This window comes from Lagopus leucura, unplaced genomic scaffold (genome assembly GCF_019238085.1).
Source record: "Lagopus leucura isolate 7727_CA_CO unplaced genomic scaffold, USGS_WTPT01 Super-Scaffold_100157, whole genome shotgun sequence".
NCBI lineage: Eukaryota > Metazoa > Chordata > Aves > Galliformes > Phasianidae > Lagopus > Lagopus leucura.
This window is the reverse complement of record NW_024962334.1, coordinates 4,144,082-4,165,686: the sequence shown is the minus strand read 5'-3', so window position 1 is coordinate 4,165,686 and position 21,605 is coordinate 4,144,082. Positions and strand designations below refer to the sequence as shown.

Here is a 21,605-nt window from a genome sequence, read left to right as displayed (position 1 = left end):
ACATCCTTCCAGGAAACACTCTTTACTTCTGTTAACAGCATAACGTCAATGAAAAAATGTTTCCTGTGGCAAAATGCAATCATTTTAAGAGAATTATTGGGTTTGACATTGGATCCTTAAAAGCATTTTCCAAACAGACCAATTGAGCAATGGTTTTCTTAGGGTTTTCTACACAGACTTTCTAAGCTATAAAGCAGGGTCATTGGCTTTTGTTCAATCTAGGAATTCATTCTTCATTAAATAAGAAGCATAGTCCACACACACGTGCATTAGATATGCATACATACACAGCTTTTAAACATGGCTGGTATGCTTCTACCAAAATATGTATAAAGCACCTTTATTAAAAGATCTAAGAATGATTTCCCCTCTTAAGTGCTATTCGCAGGACAGATTCCAAAATTGCTTAATTTATTTATAACTTGTAGCTGACATCCAGCAGCTGAAATATGCTGGTATTCAAGAGGTTAAAGTAACTACTGATCATGATCAGAATGAACATTTGGTTTGCTGCTTATAGAGTCTCTGAAGTGCTATCCAAAAACACTGCAATGCTTTTACTAACACAACTCAGAAACTAGTCAGTGAAAACAATCTGTAAACAAACACCTTACACACATTTCAATGCAAAACAAAGCAAAACGCACATACAAAGTTGAAAATTATTTAATATTGAGGTTCTAACAATTCTAAACGCCCTCCGTGTCACATTGACAGCTGATGCTATCAAACATCATTAGCATAAATTTCAAAAAAGCACATTTCTAATAGGACTGGAGCAACTATGCAAATTCAGAGAGTATCACTTATATGCACAGATAAATGAGCAAAACCAATCTAATGCTCTGCTAATACCAGAAGGACCCGTCCTACTCACCCCTGCCCTGCCAAGCCTCCAGCTGGCCTTGCTCAGAATACATGGTTCCTCCCCACTCCTAGGCCAAGTCTTACACAGGTAGTCATACCTACCTAAGTGCTGTAAGCTGATGGTGAGATGTCATTCAAAATTTAATCTTTTTTTAAACAAATAACTTTATTAAAGTTTAGCAAACTGCCAGGAGTGACCTGGACAGCTGCAAGAGTGATATGACTCAAGACTTTTGATACTGTCTCTCATAATACCCTCATACATAAACTTAGGAAGAGGAGAATAGATGAGCGAACAGTGAAGTGAATTAAGAACTGGCAGAGCTCAGAGGGTTGTGACCAATGGCTCAGAAGTTGTAGTTGTAGGCCTGTAGCAAGTGGTGTTTCCCAAGGGACAGTTTTGGGTCCAGTCTTGTTTAACATTTCCATCAAGAACCTCAATGAACGGACAGACTGCACCCACAGCAAGTTTGCTGAGCCGCCATTCAGTGAGACGTGGACAGGATTGAAAGTTAGGCAGAGAAGTTTCAACAGGGGCAAGTGTAGAGTCCTACACCTGGGGAAAAATAACTACACAGACCAGCAAGTGACATGAGCTGCTGGGGGCTGTGAAGAAAGGGGGCAATGCCAAGGCAGAAGTTGGTGTGTGATCAGGACAAGGGAGGTCAGATTTAAACTGAAAGTATGGCTAAGGTTTGATGTTAGGAAGAAATTCTTCACTCAGAAGCAGGGAGTTCAGCTGAACAAGCTAGACCATAAGCCTCTGCAGCAGTGAAGTTCAACAGCACCTTGGCTGCATCAGGAAGAGTGTCACCAGCAGATCAAGGGAAGTGGTCCTTTCCCTCTATTCATCGTTGGTAAGGGAGACATCTAGGGTACTGGTCCAGCTCTGAGTTCTCTCCAGACAAAGAAAAAGAAGCACAGCCTTCAGGCTAGATAATCAAACTGTCCTCAGCCCCTCTCCACAGGACAGGCCTCTGTCCCCTTTTACCAGCCTTGTTGCCCTACTCTTAATGCTGTGAAGCACTTTAACATCCTTTTTGTACACATACACACACAAACACATGTATATAGAATACACAGAGCCCAGAACTGCACACAATATTCAAAGTGAGGTTGCACCAACCAGTACATAGGGAGGATCACTTCTTTTAACCAACTGGTTGTGTTGTGTTTAATGTATCCCAAAACATGGTTTGTCATCTTGGCTGCCAGGGCACACTCCTGGCTCACGATGAGACTATTGGAACCAGTTGTGACTAGGTCTGGCATTGCTCTTTCCCAGGTACAGACCCTGGTATTTACCTTTGTTCAATTTCATAGCATTAATGATTTTTCCATATGCCAATTATATCTAAAACTCTCTGCAAGGCCTCTGCAGAGGAGTCCAACTGCACCTCCCATCTCAGTATCATCTGCAAACTGGCTAAGGATACATTCCGCTCCTGCACCCAAGTTATTGGTGTAAATGTTAAACAGAACTGGCACTAGGATTGAGCCTTGGAACTCATGAGATTAAATACCACAAAAATAAAATGTTTAATTGTGAGATTAAAATGAAAAGAGACATGCATTTATAATGTAAATGCCCTTAATAGTTCAGAAATCTTGTATTACATCTTGCTTGACACAATTTCAGGCAAAACCAGTTATATGGATAGTAATGAGACAGACTTCTAATCATAACCTTCTGGTTTAAGAAGTTTAGATAAAACAATGCAGTTCAGTTGTTAATTTCTAGTCTTCCAGTGACATTAAAAACCAAAACAGATTACAGCAGATACTATAATCTTTATGCAGCAGTGATTATCTGGTAGACACATGACACTTTTTGTAACAAATGAAAAATACAGGTCAATCGAACTGTTACTGCTTAAGTAACAAGTAGTAATAACTTCTATGTATATTAATAATATCTAATTCTTATCAGTTTTGTTATATCATAAAAATAATGAAATAAAAATATAGCATCTTCTTGCAATATTATGTTATATCAGAAACAGACATATCCATCTTCAGCATTCATAATGAATCCCTAATACGCTCACACAAATAACACTGTTAAAATATCCTGCTTTAACAGTGGTGATACGACAATGCTATGACATTGCATGGCCAGTTCTTTACAGCATTCCAGTGATCTCTGTGTGTACTGTGGCACTGAACCACATGATGCCAAACCTGACGTCAGGCACTGAAAACTTTACCTAACTAAAAAAAGAGTAAATTCTGTGCCTCCTTTAAGAGCACAGCAACATTTCTTAATATACCAGGTAATTTGTTGACTTCGTTTATGTTGTTTCTACTCACAAATTTTTAAATGTGTTTTAACCAAAAAAATCAAACTCCAATTACCTGAACTATTAAACGTAAACCATAATTAAAGAAAAATAAATTGTGCATGAACTTTTATTTCCCAGCTTTTTATAGAACATCTTATTTCCTTTGGCCATTTGTTTTTTTATGTGTAGCTAGTGAATAGGGTTTTTATATTTCACTTTAAGAAATGCCGTCTTCCAAAAACTCAGCCAGAAATGTCCATTTCAGAAAAGCTTATTGCAGCCAGTTGGCTTTGCCAGTGACATATTTATAAAGTGAAAATGTAACTCGTGGTGCTTTCTGCAGATCAGATGGAATCACTTAGTATACTCTACATAGTTTCAGCAGCGTGTGCCTCGAGAGGAATGCCCTTCAGCCAGCAAGTGTTACTTTCAAGCAGGAGTCCAGCTACCGTTGTTTGTAGTTTCATTATTCTAGCATGATAAGAATACATTTACGTCACACTCGGTTCTTTAAATCAGAATGTATTTTTAGAGCTAATTCAAAGCCAGAATGAGTGGCAGGTGGTCGCTCTCTCAAATAAGCTTCTAATTAAAATTATTTTGCAGCTTAAGTTTTGCATGTTAGTGATTTCCTCTGCTCTGAGTCTCTCCTCTGGTACCAAATAATTCTCATAAAACACACGCTACGTAGTCAGAAGGCCTGAGCACCATGTGAAAACATGCAATGAAAACTACAGCATCAAATGGGATAAATTAGAAATCAGAATAAAGCATCTTAAAGCTACAGAGTTTAGGGATATGTCAGCAGAGACAATTTTCCTGCCTTCTGTGGTATTCATAAATTTCAGTCAAAAGCCTAGAGTGGAAGGAAGTATCAATGAAAACAAAATTAGAGGATAAATTGGCATTAGTAAGACAAACCTCTCAGGTTTATGGGTGTCTTATACATGGGAAATGTTTTCTTAATTGAAGGAAAACATACGTTTGGAGTGAAGAGATGCATACAAACTGTACTCACACACAGGATAAAAGATCACTATCCTGAATTGACACAAGAGAAGCACATTTTCATTTTCTTTCATCTCTGCAATTTACACCTCTCTTCCCCCGTCCTCCCTCCCAGCATAGACAGCAAAGGCTCCACCAGTTCAAATAATTTCTGGAGAACTGAACTTGCTTCTGAGCATAGCTCCCGAAACAAAATAGCTGAGGGTCAACTGTGAGAATAGCACTTCACAAATTGCTTCCTACTAATGGAAAAACCATCTGAAAATACATTGGGCACTTCTTCAAACAATGTATGCCTAGTAAAAGATTAGTCTTAGGTTACCTCTCTAAGCCAAAGCAGGAAGCACATGTCAATGTACATTCAGAAGTAACACTGAATGGACCAACTCGGTGGTCTGGTGGCTGCCCACTGTGTTACTACAGAAGGGAGTGAAGTTCAGGACTTCAGCTGCAATCACTCATTCTAGACCAAAGGTTCTGAAAGCACTGCCAACACAGTGCAATACCCCGTGTAGACATAAGGAGAAAAATACCCTGCATCACTCAGCGATGATGCATGTATCCAACCTAAAAGATGAAAGGTGCATGTGTTCCAGCTGAGACCAACTGCCTACAAAAAAAATCACTCCAGCAGAAAGGAGAAAAAACACAGAAGTACATGAGAACTTCAGAGAAAAAGGAAAAAAAAAACACCAAACCTTTATTCTACCCGTGTTCATTTTAATTATTTTCTAATCCCTTCTAGCTATTAAGTAAAATACGTTCACAAGTTTCAACACACGAGACGCTCTCCCTGCAACAGCCTAGTGTATTAGAATTCTTCCTGGTTAAGGCACAGTGAAGTATGCAATCAGAAAAGCTGTTATAAGAAACTGAATGTTTTGCTTTACCCAATCACTATATCACATTCTCCTCACCTAATCCTTTCGTATTTCTGAATGTCATAAAGCATAGAAGAGAATTCTAGATGGAAAGGGGGTCTTGTACTATTGAAGTTTCTCCAAAGGCCAAATCAGTTAACTTGGACTTCACTCACACAATCAACCCTTTAAAGACTTGTGATACACTCCTTCATTCTTGCCCTGACTTTTACCATAGAAGATGGCCGAGACAGAAGATGCAACATGGGAATGATCCCTTTGAACCTCATATTGACCTGAGGTGGTGAAAGGATCCTTAGGAAAAACACTAGAACGGTTCGAAGGAGCACAGAATAGTGCATGCAGTATTGAGATCCAGAAGTTGTCACAGATGCAAAATCCAGTACACTAGTTTCTACTGAAACCTTATATTTGGCACTGTTTACACATGAGATGGTGTCCTTCCCATATAGATTAGTACTTTTTTTTTTTAAACTTCATATTAAGTAGAGAATTCTTACAACATGCAAGAATGCAGTAATATTTCTAACTCTAACAAGTAGTCTCAGAAAAAAAAATGTTGAGACAGTTGTGAAAGCAGCATCACAGAAAGCTGTTCCTTTTCAGTATAACAGATTCACCGATATAGCTGTATAATTTACAGCACATTACCTATTGATAGTACAGACTTTAGCTGTGCGTGGTAGACCAGATGTATGCACAGATACAGCCACAATAACAAAGGGGCAGTAAAATCCTACCTTTCTTTAAATTTAGTTTCTCTTCTTAACTTGCCAAATATAATTATTTTTCAAGCCCAGCCAGTGTAGTCATTTACTTTCAAGACTCTGGGTTCACAGAGGTGCTGCATTAATGAAGTAACAGGCTTTTCAAAAGGAGAAAAGAGAAATTTTCACCTGTAAACCTTTTCAAAGTCAAGCTGTCATCATCTGAAGCTACATATCTACTGTACATTAGGTTTATATTAAAGAACAGCAAAATTGCAACAATGAAACCCATTGCAACATTCACCATCTTTTCCTCTACTCCATTTCCATTCACCCTCCTAAGAAACTTGCATGAATTTATTGCTTTACTGCTAGCTTTGCAAATGTGTGTTCATAGCTTTTTGTTGTTGCTTTTAAAGCAGATAACATTTTTAAGTGTATTTCTACATGAAGCACACATTTGCTTGTGGTTAACTATGTGTTTTAACCCAGAAGCAGCTCAGTACCACAGCCATTCACATCGTATAGCACCTTAGGATCATGTAGCTGCTTAGCAAGAAAACGACTATTAATGCAAGCTTAAAGTCTCACCAACTACAATCTCCATTTCTATCAAGGGGAAAACATGGCAGCCTCATTAAAAAAAGTATATAAAAAATTAAATCCACCGGATTTCTTCAACACTTCAGCTTCTTGAATCCCTGGTCACTGTGGCACATATTTTAGAAGTCTTGTTATTTTGCATTAGCACAGCTAAGTTTCCCATGAGACAAAAAACACACGCATCACAAGGACTACAACAAGTTGTCACCATGAGGAGGCATATCCCATAACTAGAACCAGTTGGATAGTGCAAAATTTGAACTGTCTTTATTAATCTGAAACAGAACCATCTTGCTGCATTCCCACTGATTTTTAACTCCTCCTTCTACTCCCTGTCACTTTTGACACAGGCAAACAGTGCTCACTGATTTTGTTTTACGATTATTTTTTTCCTGTGATTGGAAGATAAACTCTGACCTACCCACCACTACCCAAAATACCAATTCCACTGAGTGACCTTGTAGAGAGATTTCTAATAGGTGCGTAGGCACAAATCATTCCAAAAAGCCCCCAAAATGTTTTAAGCTGCAATTAGCAGAAAGCATCATAGGCCTGTACAAGATGTGTTTCAACTATTCAACTACTCTGGGGGGAGGGAAGCAGGGAAACAGAGGGAGCAACTAACAAGGGTTTGGTGATCCTGCAAATAAACTTCTATCCATTACAAAAGACTTTCTTTTTGTAAAGAAATAGTTATAAATGAACATCAGAAAAATAAACAAAAGCTGTGTGTACACATTTCTGAAAGATCCTTTGAGAAGATGAAAAAGACTGACTAGTTTGAAAATGAAACTGCATTCTTTTGGAGGACAAAAAAATACAGGACAGCAAATGAATCTGATATAGATGGATGCATCCACATGAAATGCTGGAAGATTAATAAGAGTACATATGTAAATAATAAAGCTGTACATGGAATATTTGAAGTAACAGAAAATTCATCATGCCAAACTATTTGTTACACAGGGTAATAATGCATATTTTTTTTAAACTTTAGAGACAGCATCTCTAGGCTTAAGAGAAACATCTGATATGATCTCAGACAACTGTCTCACAGGAAACCAGAGAACGGCAGGCAATAGCGCTAAGAAGAAGAATCTGGGGATTAGAGCAGGATGATGAATTAAATATGAGTCAACAATATGTCACCAAAGAGACAAATGAAAGATTGGGTCATTATTAATATACACGTGCTATTAAAAACATATGAGGTAATTATTGTTCTGCTTGGCACTGGATGATGCTCGGCAGGAGAATCGCAGAAGCCGTAACCCCACATCCAAAGATACGAAACATCTTATGCTACCAACACACAATGACTGTACACATTTGGGTACCATATTTTAACACGAGAGATGATAACAATAGAATGGAAATCTCTAAGTGGTCTTTCACTTACGAACACAAGTGCTCCCAAACTTGGGTATTTCTACAGTTGTTTTTATTTCATTTTTATTATACTGCTCTGTTTAAATGAAAAACAGATTAAGTGATATATCCAGTAATTTATAATTGAAGTAAAGTCCTGGCATACCAAAGTCAATAGCTTTTTTCACTTCAGTTACACTGCAAACTTGCTCATTAATGTTGGGCAAGGTGAAAGAAACAGGATGGTAAAAGATCCAGTGAAATTTTTCCTTGATTATTTCCCCATTCACACATTTGCTTCAGTGAAGTTCTAACTCTGCTATTCGGAAAAAAAAATGCCACTAGCAGGCTTTAAAAGTGATGGAGGAAGCATTTAGAAATACTGATCAGTAGATCTATTCCATGAACAAAACTCACAAAGAAGCCTCTTCCAAATGATCTCTTGATCCAGAAGCAATTTAAAAGAAAGGTAATACTTAATCACTCTGGTCTTCAAGAGAAGTAGCCAATAAATCGAAGCCCAAAATCATACTGCTGCTGTATTAAAACATAGCCATAAGAATCATTTAACCTTACAGCATAAAACTCAGCTGATAATTTTTTTTTTTTTTAAACTAACACCTAATAAAATTTATTCTTGCAGAATTGTGGAAAAGTTAAGCACAGTCTGCCCTTCTTATAAAGTTTCCTGTTACAAGGTTGCACGGTTTACACATATGTTGTATTTTATTATTAAAAAAATTCTTCCATATAGCACCCTCTTTGTTGTAACACTCAAACATACTTCACCTCTGGACCAGTGCTATAATAAAATTAAAATTAATTCAAGACCATTTGCTGAGAAAAAATGATAGGTTCAACCTATTTTCACACTTTTTTCTTCACTTGTAACTTTTTCACGTCAGAGTTGTACTTCCTTTTTCACCTTCCCTTTGCTATTGTTTTATTATTTCCTTTTATTTCCTGAGCAATCATGGAAGTCAACTGAAGGTATTAGGGTTTCAGTTTAAAACATTTTTTGAAAAGTCAATTCCAAAGCCTGTGCACGATTAAGAGAATCAAATCCTAAATTGCTTGTCAGTTCATGTAAATAGTCACATAAGAATAAGACAAACTCACTAATTAGTTACATCTATTAGTTGATGCAATTATATTTTGTGGAGTCATACAAAATGGTAATACTGCTTTTCCAATGAAAGCTAGCATCTCTAAAAGATCATCATTCAAAAATATTTTAGTAACTAAAAAAAATTAGGATACTAAACTATACTTTCACTCTGCCACCACGTATTATTAGTGTTCTATTCCATTATAGGGCAATACAATAGTTTGTGCATCCCACTGGTTAACTATCAACATGCTGTTTCTTCAAATCTTACATGAAAGGCGTCTGTATCACTAGAATACAGTGGAAAAGAAAACTAGAAGAGTTGAAACTGTTTGTAAAACCACTTGAATGTAACACTGATGTCCCAGAGAATTATTTGAGAACACAGATCTCACCTGGGAAAGGTCACCTGTTCCTATTATAGCAGATGATTACGCATCCTAGGCTCTCTAGATAGTCGTTTGGGAACCCTGAACTTCATGCATCAGTCTTCAAAGCACAGAACTTCAGCATTTGCTCCTTACACACTGCTGTTTCTATATTAATCACTATCTGGTCCCACCATTCAATAATACACATACAACCACATGAAATGTATGTGATAATCTGTAAAACTGCCTAAGCTCCAAGTGACTGTATTTCTTACGCAAAGCACTTCTCCAGCCTTTATGCAGTTTCAGCAGAAAGCTGCTTCCAAATGAATTTCCTTGAGTGTTAGCCACATATCTGATTCAAGACAAACAAGGCAAAGAATGGAAACTGCAGCCTGATCTGCATACTTAAAGCAGTAGTAAGGTTACTTCCTCTACTCTGTAAGAGAACACCATTACCATTTCTTACAAGCAGAATGAAGCAGGCTACACATCAGTAAATCTCTCCTTTTATGAAGAGCGCACAAGTAGTACGTTGACTCTTTCTCAAGATGTGGAAGGACTTTGCTTAATGGCTATGAACTGGAGGAATTGTAATCTATCCAACAGAAACTGGAAGTGCAGGAATAAAAGCGATTTTCCATATCACAGCATCTTTCTCAGATTTCTCTAAGGGCGAGACAACGCACGATGTTTCAGCACTCCCAACATGAACAAGAAAGTCAAAGCACAGGAAAGTGCTAATTTCTGTATGCTGCACATACAATTTGAAGATGTCTGTGACACTAATCATCCAAACACCACATTAGAAAGAGACTGTAAAAACTTAAAATAACATGAATTTAGAGCTTTGCCCTAAGCTAAAAGTTGCTTTTAATGTCCATCTCCTGCATATCGTCTACTGTACCAATATGTAAATTCACCAGATTCATAAGTAAGCAGTTTATAGCTCTCTTTGATTAACCATCTATAATTTTTTCAGTGTTACCACATAAAAATAGTTCACCGCTATTGTTTCACATAAGTGAAGCTAACACTGATAAAAGAGGTTAAGCAAGATTTCTGCACAGCTGAAGAAGATTCAACCCGTTTTTAGGTCTTTAAATTAAAATAATGTTAGCATGTAATACGTTATTCGCATAGAATTTGCATGTGAACTTGCTAAAGTTGCAAACAAATCTAAGAAGGAAAAAAAATCCATGATCAAGCGATAACAAAATTTGACAGCTAGCTTTTAGTCTAATCACTTTATACCTATGTAGAGAAAACCATACTCCCATTGTTTTGATAAATATTGTTTTAGCTTCCACAAAGAGAAAACATGTAGAATATTGCTTAATAAGACTCAACTATTTCTAGACTAGTGGTGGATATGTGCCTTCCTTAAGAACTGAGATGAAGATGCACTACTGCAGAAAGAATAAGGAAACAAAGGAATTTTCAACTAAATCAATACTGATTCCACTTCATTCTGTTCTTTTAATCCCAAATTTACAACTTATTTAACAGAAAGAAAGAATCGTTTTTTTTTTCTCTTTTTCTCCCCCCCCCCCCCATTTTTAGTAGGAACGTTAGCATGCTCTTAGGTGAAGCAAAGACTTTCAAATCAGACAAACAAATGTTGAAATTTTTAGGGTTTACCAGCCCAGTACAACAGTATACACTATTTTATTTGACCTTAAATCTCTTGTTACTTTACATAAGACATTTGAGAAACGCTGTCCAGTCTTCAAGCTAAGGTTCTAAAACAGCAAGTCTCATGCTGCACGTCAGTATTTGTACTGTTTCAAATCTAGCACAGGTGCCTCCAAGCCACAGAACAACCACAGAAGTGTTGATACATCCTTGCTCATATCAGATGAGCTCAATTCAGATTTTGATGGTCAAAAGTAGACCTTCGGATCAAGCGACCAAAGACAGTACATACGGTTAAGTTTTGTACTTCTCTCCCAAACAAAAACACACCAGAAGCATGGAAACCATCCCTCCACTATTATGAACTGAAATCAGATTCTATAATACTATCCAATAATATATATATAATTATATTTATAATATATATAATATAATACTATCCAATTGCATTTGACTCAAGTATCTTATAAAGACACAGAACGGCAAGCTACAGATGTGAAAACAGTAAGCACTTTCCAAGATGCTGTAAGCTGTCAGCAAACATCACTTTTTACAACAGAAGTTCCATTGTTAACACAGTGATCTTTGGTGGCATAATTGCACGATGCCATGATAATTTTATAGAAGGACAGGTTATGTTATATGATTAGAAAGGCTGTGCAGAACATATTTTTCTGTAGACTGAGTCCTCTACAAATCTTGAAAAAGTAATTGCCACTTTCTCAATTTCCTTTTGTTCCAATAGATAAAAGCTTAGAGTAACCTCATGTTTTTGAAATCTTATATTTCAATTAAAATAGATCATAAGAATCTGTTCATTATTTAAGGGCTGTGACATTTTGTGGCTGGCTTAAGAGTTCACTTAGTTAAAAATAAACAGCACTGACTTCCCTAATTTTATCATTAATTATCCTAAGAAGATCCATATGCTAGAACAAGGCCATTGCAGAAGAAACTCAATTTACAGCTCTGTGATAACAAAAAAGTACAGACATTCTGCGTAGCAAAGTAATGAAAAACTCAAGTCCAATTTTTAAAAGTCTGGGCTAAAGATGGCAGAGTCTTCTTTAAGCACAGAATAATTAGTTGATCTCCCTAAGTCACATTAACAGTTCTCATTTTAGTACCAGTATTGAGACACGAAACAAATGTAAAGTTAAAGCATCAAAGAAGTGCAAAGGAAGTTCCACAATACAATCCCTCTCTTTGTCACAGCTTTCCACACGCTAAGTAACAGGCAACTGACTGTGCCTATAATTAGATTGAATTATATTTGATTCCTAGCAGGCTTTGTTTTGTTTCCATTCATGTTTTTAAACCATTTCTATCAGTCCTGTTTAGAAGACTAGCTAAACGCACAAGGAATCTTGTTTTTATTTCCCACTCCCTGGCACCTTAACAGCTTAGCTAAAGGTAGAAGTTCATTTTGTCTTTGTACCAAAATTCTGCAACCAACAGAATACTTCTGTTTTAGTTTTTTAAAAAAAAAAAAAAACATAATAAGGTTCACTGAAAGTGCTTTTGTATTTCCTACACTGCATTAAGTCTGGCAATAAATACACCTGTAGAATTGGTACAAGTATCAGGGCTGATACAGGGCAGAGATACAGCCTAGTAACCAATAACTGTAAGGAGAGGACCATCTAGTGGTCACTTAGCCACATTTCATACACCATTTAAAAAAACATTTAATTTGAAAATGCTGTCATCAATGAGGCTGTTAGCAGCTATCCTTCCAGGTTGCTTTCTGCTTATCTCACAGTTCTCTCTTCAGCAGAGAAGTCTCTAATGCCATTTTCCTTAATACATACAAAAGACATAAAAAAAAAAACTAATCAAGAAATGAGAGTTTACCCATATGTTTTATATCTCCATCACTTCTCACCTAGACAAACAGATCAAACCATACAACAAGGGTACACTGATGCAAACAGGAGAGCAAAGCTTACACTGGAAGAAACTGACGGGGAACATGTGATATACAATGAGTGAGTGAATTCTAGTTCTTTCACTGAACATTTCAAATGACTGCAGAGACATCCTTCCCCAAATACCACATAAACAAATGCTGTCAGAAATCTACTCCCTAATAATACACACAAGCAGAGGTTTATGTAAGCAAAAGTTTAGCTCCAAAAAGCTGAAGGAGTCCTGGTGAAACTTCATAACCAAATTGAACCATAAAACAGCAGTAGTGTACTTGCTTCTAACAGCTCAATTCTGCTTAGTTTCTAAAAAGTCCTGTTAGGTTTCCAGGTCAACCAACACCCAAAAGAAAAATTTCAGGCAGCTTTTCTTTCCTACACTTTTTGTAAACTGAGAGAGCAGACTGCACACCAATACAACCTTGTAAGTTTAAAACAACACTTTCTGGTCCGAACAAATCTAACAAATCTGTCTCTACAACCTTTGAATGGATCCAGTGGGAACTGCAGGATTTTCAGCAACTCACAAAGTTAAAGAAACTGCCCATGCAATCTTTAAGCATCAACAGACTAACAGAGCACTTTGCATCTGAGTTAAGGCCACAGCTACAGCAGCACACGCATGCTGGACAGCACAGACGGTGTCTGCACATGAGTGGAAATCATATTGTAAATTATCACAGCAGAAACTTGAATGCCAAGAGGTATTTTATTTAAGGAATGAGACAGTAGTGAAGTGGTCATTTTCTTCAGTTCCCATTAAGTTGACACGCAACTACTTGGAAGCAATTCAACAACAATAACAAAAGAATAAAGCCACATAGAACAGTGTTAACTAGGAATGCAAAAAACTGCTAGTACAAAGAAAGTACTCAAAAAAAAGTCACAGGATAGCAGTACAAACCGGTGAACAAAAATTGACTTTTTTCTTTTGCCACTTTGAATCAGTATGGCTGCACATGACGACTTCCTTACCCATGAAGGGTATAGAAATATGATTTCTATATAAAAAACCTATAGCATTGTCTTCAGCAAGAGAAAGCTAACCAAGACTGAGCAGCTCCACAGATCGAGCGTTCTGTCACTCCCAGCAGAATTCTTTGCTTCCACAGATGAAAGATTATGTTCCTGGGGGATTTACATTTCCCCTCCTCCTCGACATTCCCACAGCCTGCTTTCCTTGTACTTATTCCACTCAATTGCCTTTCTCCTCTGTTTGCCTCAGTAGATCTGTAAACATGACCTCCGATGTGCCTCTTTTAACTTCTCATTGTTTCAAGGATACGGCAATGAGAAAAGATTTGCATTTACTGCACAAGTTGCAGAGAAGGCAATAAATATAAAAAACCTTCAGCTAGTCACTTCCTCTGTAGCATGATATAAAGCACAGACTGCAAAGCAGGCTCACTGCTGCACATTTACAGCACTTACCCCATTAAGAATTAACCTTTCCTGTCAGTGAGATAAACTGCTAGAAAAATACCCAGCAAGAAATGCAGAATTGTGGAAGTCACACAGTCAAAACAAATGTGTATTTATTTATACAGCGGATGGCTCAACCACAGCACAGAACATGTGCCAAAGACACACATACAGACAGCAGAACAGGCCAGGCCAAGCATCTATCCACTTACTAAAGTTAACAGCACTTGGTAGGCAGCTCTACCAATTCACTTTGGTTGGTCTTGCAAGATGGAAAATACAGACATTATCATTCATAATCCCCCAGTAGAGAATGGGATACTTGAAGATGTTACATTAACAAAATAAACAACATACAGAGCAGACTCAATGCAAAAGGCAAGGACAACACTAAATATACAGCCTCGACAAGAAATCTAGCCAGATTTTCAGTTAAACCAACAAAGAAGGATATTAAATCCAAGAAATGCACACAAAAGCCACTTTCCAGTATCCACTTCACCTATTTCCCTGTTGCTTCAATACCTGCCTTAGAGAACATTCAGGTGCCTGATAACAGACTAATATACTTTTCCTAGATTTAGGTCTTAAAGCTCCTTTATCTCATGATAATAATGAGGATTAGTTATTACTAACAAAAACATCTGCCTTCATTCTTTATTAACATTTGTCACATCAAAACAAGGCTCGAGGCAATTCTTTCCCCACAGCAATGATTACACTAGGCAAACTGCAACATGAGAAATAAAGGAAAAGGAGAGCAGTTTGACAAGCTGGGAAAGAAAGTCTTACTAGAAAATAAAGAGAAATTTACAGAATGCACTACAGTTCCCTTTGCTACTCCTACTGAGTTTTTTCTGTCAACACTCACTGTTAATTTGACTCTCTTAGGAATTTGTGCTTGGCTGGCTCGGTAGGTTATGAGGTAAACATTATCTGGTTTTCCCAGCTTGCAAAGGTATTTTCCTCATTATCTGATTTGCATCCCACACAGCTTTGATAAGCTATCTTATGAGATCAATCCAACATCAAGTATGAGCTGCTGGATATCTACAGTAAACAAACATACATGGCACAGGAATCCTGAGGTTTTATTCTGCAGAACTGCATGGTGGTAAATGGATATTTTGTCTTATCACTAATAACCTTAGCTTATGATCCCTCAATCCATCCATTACTGCAGTTCCACTGCAGAATGTCAAGAACCTAGCTATAATCTCCTCACAGTTTTAGAGAAAAACCAGTATCTCTTAAACATTAACACAAATGTCTGTGCCCTGTACGTTCATCCCTCAAAATATCCATACTACTGCTTACCTTCTCATTCTAGTGACTTAAATCACACATTGCTCCAAAGTGTTTGGGCAAAATTAGCAGATAAATGTATCTTTGATCAATATAAATTGTGATCAGCTGAATTCTCTCCCAGGGACAAGCTTGACTTTAAAGTAAGGCACTGCAGGATTATTACTAGAAAATTACAGCTATGGAACTGAGAAGTTCTCTGACTAAATTTCACATATTATCTCAGAAGGCTTTTTGCCTATTAAAGTGGCATTAGTCTGAAAAGCTCAGGAACATTATTAGTGCAGATGACCATTATCTCACAATGCTTCTAGGAAAATTTGCCTTCTGAAGAGAAAGTGCTGCATGTAGAGCAAATCTAAACGCTTCTAAGTTAAAGAAAAAAATCACAGAAGTTCAAAGACTAAAAACATATTTAAAACTAAAAGGACACCAATAATTGCCTCCCACTGTTACATTTCCCAGTCTTAGCTTTGTTCTCTTTCCTAAGCCTCTATTATGCATCTTTAAAGATACTCTGTATTTTAGGATCAGAGAACAGAACTGTTGACTATTCTTTGTCTAGATAAGAAAGTTGCCAAAAAGCAAACCAGAATTAAAGCACAGAAGAAAGCAATTACTTTGAAAGTTAGGGGTTTTTTTATTAGTTGCTTTTTTCCCCCCACATCAATACTATCCTCATAAGCTCATTACTTCAAGACAAAGAATACAACTGTTCTGTGCTTAATACTCTTTGCCTCATTCTAACTTATTTTTGCATGCATCAGATAAAATAAATTATCATTTAGAAATAGATCTCCTCTAGACAGCAGCAGCACATCACCTTTCAAAATTTAAGCTAATCCTCAACTGCTCTCAATTAAACAACAGCTGATGAACAATGTGCAGCAAGCAGCTTAACAGCTTACCTTTTACACCACCAAATGGTCCGTAAGTCATATTACAAGCAGTTCGCTGAAGATGGTGCTCATACATCAGTTTGATCTGATACTGGTTACCATGTTCTACGTTCCCTAGCGTTTCTGCAAAACAAAAAAGTATACACGATTGCATGAATCAAGGTTGTAAACAAGAACACATGGACCCATACAGTTAAAGGTTTACCAGTTTAAAGAGCAACCTGAAAAATGCTTACTCCTATTGATCTTGAGATGAGTCGACACCACTGGTTTAAAAATAAAAATAAAACCTGAAGGCAGAAATAGCAAGATGCTGAGATTTTATTGCTTATCCGTAATTTTCTTCACGTCAGGCACACCTTTAATATCAGAAAAAGTCTACTCGAACAGGTGGAATTCTTACGATTCTCCAATTAGTCAATGGATATATTATATCCAACAAAGCAGGCTCAGCTGTAATGGTCCTCGTTTCAAATTGAGCTGTAGCCAGTTATAAACTGTATTAATACAAATATACGTTTAGGCTACATTCATCACTTGCCTCTACTCAGTCTGGCACTCAGTGCAGTGGTCAATACTGGTAAGATAGAGGCATATATACATAATATTATAAAATGATTTTTGTTACACTTCATATTCTCTGCATGAACAAGCTTCCTGGCCCCTTCAGGGAACTAGAAGAAATTGAAGAAACTGAAGTTAAGGTTCACCTTTTAATAATCAAAGTCTTTTCCAACCACACCCAAAGAAATTACTCATAGCAGAGTAACACTTGGAGAATCCTAACAGCAAGCAAAAAAATGTTTTGACAACAGCCACATCAGCTTAGATAAAAAGATGACTTGAGTGAATGAGATCTAAGCTAAATTTTGTCCTAACTTTAGGTACACAAGGATTATTTCAACATCCATCTTAAAGTGAGAAGATTTGCAGTTTATGTTAACCTTCCAGGCAATTGCTGCAACTAAAATCCACTAGTGTTTTTGAGTGGTTGCATGAAAGCAGGCCCACATTCAGGAGAACACTGGGACAGACCTGGAGGACACAGCCCTGCCTGGACAAGTATTTACAGATCAACACCAGAAGACAAACACCAAAAACAAGAGAAAGTCTGTGTATACTGACTGTAATACAATACCAATGCCATGCATTAATCAGCCTTGAAGGATGCTTTCATTTATCCAGTAGGAGAAAGATTAAAATGAAACTGCACTATGAAAAAGTGACACATGACAACGTGTATGAAACAGGTAAAATTCCACTTCCTGAAACAGTAATTTGATGTGGAAGCATAAGGAAGTAGTGACCTTTATTTTTGGAATGAGTTTATTTATAAGTATAACAAAATTAGATAACAGAAAGAGCATTCATTAGATCATGAATGCTTACATATTAGTATGAAAAGTCTATTAAAGGACTGTAAAAATTTTCAAGATCAGTCTGGACTAGGCTCTGAGCAACCTGCTCTAGCTATCTAGACATCTAACAGAAATCCCAGTTCACTGCAGGGGAGTTGGACTAGGTGACCTTTAAAGGTCTCTTCCAACTCAATTCTGTGACATAATTATAGAAATTGTTTCACATAAGTTGTCCTTAAACAACTATTTGACCATCAGCATCTTGAACAGTAACTCCTATTTTGAAAATTGTAATGACAGCCAGTCATTCACAAGCACTTTTACTCAGATAAATCCTTCACGCTTCCATATGCTGACACCAAACAAGCTAAGACTCAGAACTAATCTCTGTGAGCAATGCCAGGACTTCAGTAAGTCAGATCAACTCAATCTTCCTGTGGGAAAGTAACTAGAACACCAGAGAGAGTAAAGCAGGACTCCAACAATACCCACTGCAGATACACAACACAGCATCTCATGCACTGAGCAGGTCACCAGATCTATTGGCCACTAGGAAATATTTGGACATGATTACTAATGTCTCTTCTGCATACATGAGTGAGAAAGGGAATGTGACCACAGCTCTTCAGGGGTGATGAGAAAACACTCTGTAATTACTGAGTTTAGCATTTAACCTAATCCAACTTCAGAATGTGCTTAAAAAAAAATCACAAGATACTTTGCATCAGTAAACTAACCTGAAACAGCATACACACAGAGTCGTCGGCAGTGCAACACAGCCAAATGAAGTCCTTCAGTACCACTATAAAAAAAAATTAAATTAAAAAAAATAAATGGGGAGGAAAAAAAATATTTGTTTTTAGATATCATTCAAGTTAAATGCATGAGAAAAAATTCAAGCAATATGTCAAAATTACTTCCAGGTTTAGGCAAGATCCTAAGGTTTGAGAGTGCTAGATGCTAGGCTAAAACAATCTAGTAGCAATCTTCCTAAACATACACTTCAGTGCTCAAAGCTAATTGCAAAATGAAGGTGAACCCCTACAGAACATTTTTCCCCCCTAGATTTATGCATAGAAAGCATGCCAACTATTTTCCCAAGTCAGCTTGAAATTCTTTCCGAACAAGGTGCTGTCAAGCCTTAAAGAATTAAATGATCAAGATCATTTTCTCAAACAAATACTATTCAGCAGCCATATATATTGTTTTCAAAATACGCTTTTGTACTAGCTGCATGGAACCCAAAACAATAATGCAGAAGTCATAAAACTTGGAATTCAATGCTCATCTTCTCCCTCCTCCAAATTTCAGCAGTCTCTCTCCTGTACCTGGCCATTCATTTCTACTAAATTCATTAAAGATCATCAATTCTCTATCAAACCCCCTCCAAATGGCAACATTACATCTTGGGAGACTGGAATTACAAGAAAGTATTACTGGCATGCTTTCTTAATACCCCAAAATCTTCAGTATAACTTTCCTCCTTGTTGAGGTACTTCAAGAAAATAGTATAAGTACCTGGAAGATATTCCTCTAGTTAGGCATTTAGTCAAATGCGTTCAATAAAGCATACTATAATATTCACAAATACATTCAATAGGCATCAGTGTGGAAGCTAAAGCCATTTCACACCACCCAAAACAGGAAAAGAAAGCCATATCTAAGCCTTAAGTAGTAATCAACAACACAGGCTGGTGTCAACTTACGAAACAAATTTCCCCACTTCCACCTGTAGTATTGGCTCTCGTAATTGCACTTCCAAGAGCAAGTCCTCAGCTTGCACTTCATCTCCAGGTTTCACAGGATGTGGATTAAAGATACGGAGATATCCCATATAACTGCCCACAATAATCTTATCTACAAGAAATAACCAAGTGAGATTACAAAACACAACAGTACACATAGAATTCATTTTACTTCTGAAGGGCTTCAAAGAATTCCCTAAGATGGCAAGGCATTTACATGGTATTACAGGTGGTGTTACAGCTGGAAAGATTATCGTGGAGAAAGCGGGAAAAGAAACAAAGCAAGGAAGGAATAATCATGTGTATCCAAAGGCATAGGTTCACAGAAAGACTCCACAGAGGAGAGATCTCCAACAAGAGACCCTTCCCCAGTGGCAGTCAGCCCTTAAATGGGGGCTAGGAGGTGCAGCCATGCTCCAGCCTTCATCACACAGCTGAATCGCCTTCACCTGTGCTCCCATGGCTGCCTCAGTGCTTGCCCCAGGTGAGCAATCAGTGCTTCAGGCCAGGACTCAATGGTTCCCACACGTGGCTTGACTAACATTTATTATGCTTGGTCTTCTATGTCAGAGTAACTAAGCTAACAGTATTTAGTGTTTATTCCCCCCCGTAAAACCTGACAGCAAAGGGTGCATATAGCAATCACCTTGGTGGTAGCACTAACCATTGTTACCATTCTGCACTTTCAGACTGATGTCTGAAAACTCACATTATGGTTTTAAATATTTCAAACTTTTAGCTTCAACATCTAAGATCTGTGTATATGCATATCACATCAGCTGAACTGTTAGCATTTATGTCTGCATTTGGATAAATGTCAGCAGACCTAAACTAAATACAGATATTTACTACATCAGATGAACAGAAGAAAACAAGGCCTTGAGATTAGCTTTTGAGACAGACCACTTACTTCAGAGAGAAGTGCAATAGCTACACCATGCTTTTTCTGGAATTAGCATTTGAAACATGCAAATATTCACTAACAACTAAAAGACTAGCAACAAAAATTATTCACTAAGAAAAATGAAAGAACCAGCTCCCATGATAACTATGACAAATGCAAAAGAATTTCCAGTACCTCTTTCCTTTATATACACAGCATCATTATCATAAATGCAAATAAGCCTCAAATCCTATAAAAGGTTCTGAGCAGACCTCAGTGTGCTTTAGCAATATACAAGGGGAGCTTATAAGCAGGAGAGGAATCAATTCTTTACATGGTCTAATAGTGATAGGAAAAGAGAGAATAACTTTAATCTATGAGATGAGATTTCAATCAGATGTTAGCAAGAAATTCTTTACTCAAAAGGGTGCTGAGACACTGGCACAGGATACCCAATCTCTGGAGGTGTTCAAAGCCAGGTTGAATGGGGTCCTGTGCAGCTTAATCTTGAGAGGAGCAACCCTGCCCACGGAACAAGAGGATCTTAAAAGATCCCTTTCAATCTAAGTCGTTCTATGGTCTATAATGCTTAGAAGTAAATACAAGAGTTCTCCCATAAAACAATTTAAGCCCTGCTTTTGTATCAGTTTCACTTTTTTTCCACAAAAAAAAGTTTCAATCTGTAACACCTTCAGTCAATTCTCACTGAAAAAGGTCACACAGAATAGTAACATAGCTCAAATTCTCCTGAAAAAGGAAGAAAAAGAAAAGTCTGGCTACAGTAAAATCAAACTCAAGAACCCATAGTAAGCAAAAACACATCTTGAATCAAATGAACAGTCTTGAATAAGATGTTCAAATAATAAATATTTGGTAACCTAAACTCTCACAGCAAAGATCATAAACTACTGTAGATAGGGTCTCAAAGAGACATCAAGTCAGTTCCATACTACACTTTCATTAGTGACTACACAGAACAGCAGGGTTAACTCGGTCACTTATTTCAATGTCTTCATATTTTCCAGGTACAAAAGGCTGTTTGCTAATTTAAAATACATTCTTATTAACTCTCACTCTCCTTTCACCCCCCACCCCCCTTTTTTTTTTCTTTCTACTTTTTCCCATAAGTCCTTTCATGGATTTCTGTATTTGCTCCCACGTTCTGTTTCCTGTGTTGCACTCAGTGAGCTGTTTTAAAGAAAATACCTACCACTGATAAAATAAAACAAGAGAGAAAT

General features: G+C 37.2%; 1 protein-coding gene across 1 annotated transcript in view; it reads right to left on the bottom strand.

Annotated features, from left to right (window-relative positions):
- Positions 1 to 21,605, bottom strand: part of BBS9 (Bardet-Biedl syndrome 9) — a 273,671-nt gene that overhangs the window by 250,819 nt on the left and 1,247 nt on the right. The window contains exons 4-6 of the mRNA XM_042888262.1: positions 19,446 to 19,596; positions 18,477 to 18,541; positions 16,391 to 16,504 (exon numbers count right to left, since the gene is read on the bottom strand). Coding sequence (XP_042744196.1) covers positions 16,391 to 16,504; positions 18,477 to 18,541; positions 19,446 to 19,596 — 330 coding nt within the window. The remainder of the gene's footprint in view (positions 1 to 16,390; positions 16,505 to 18,476; positions 18,542 to 19,445; positions 19,597 to 21,605) is intronic.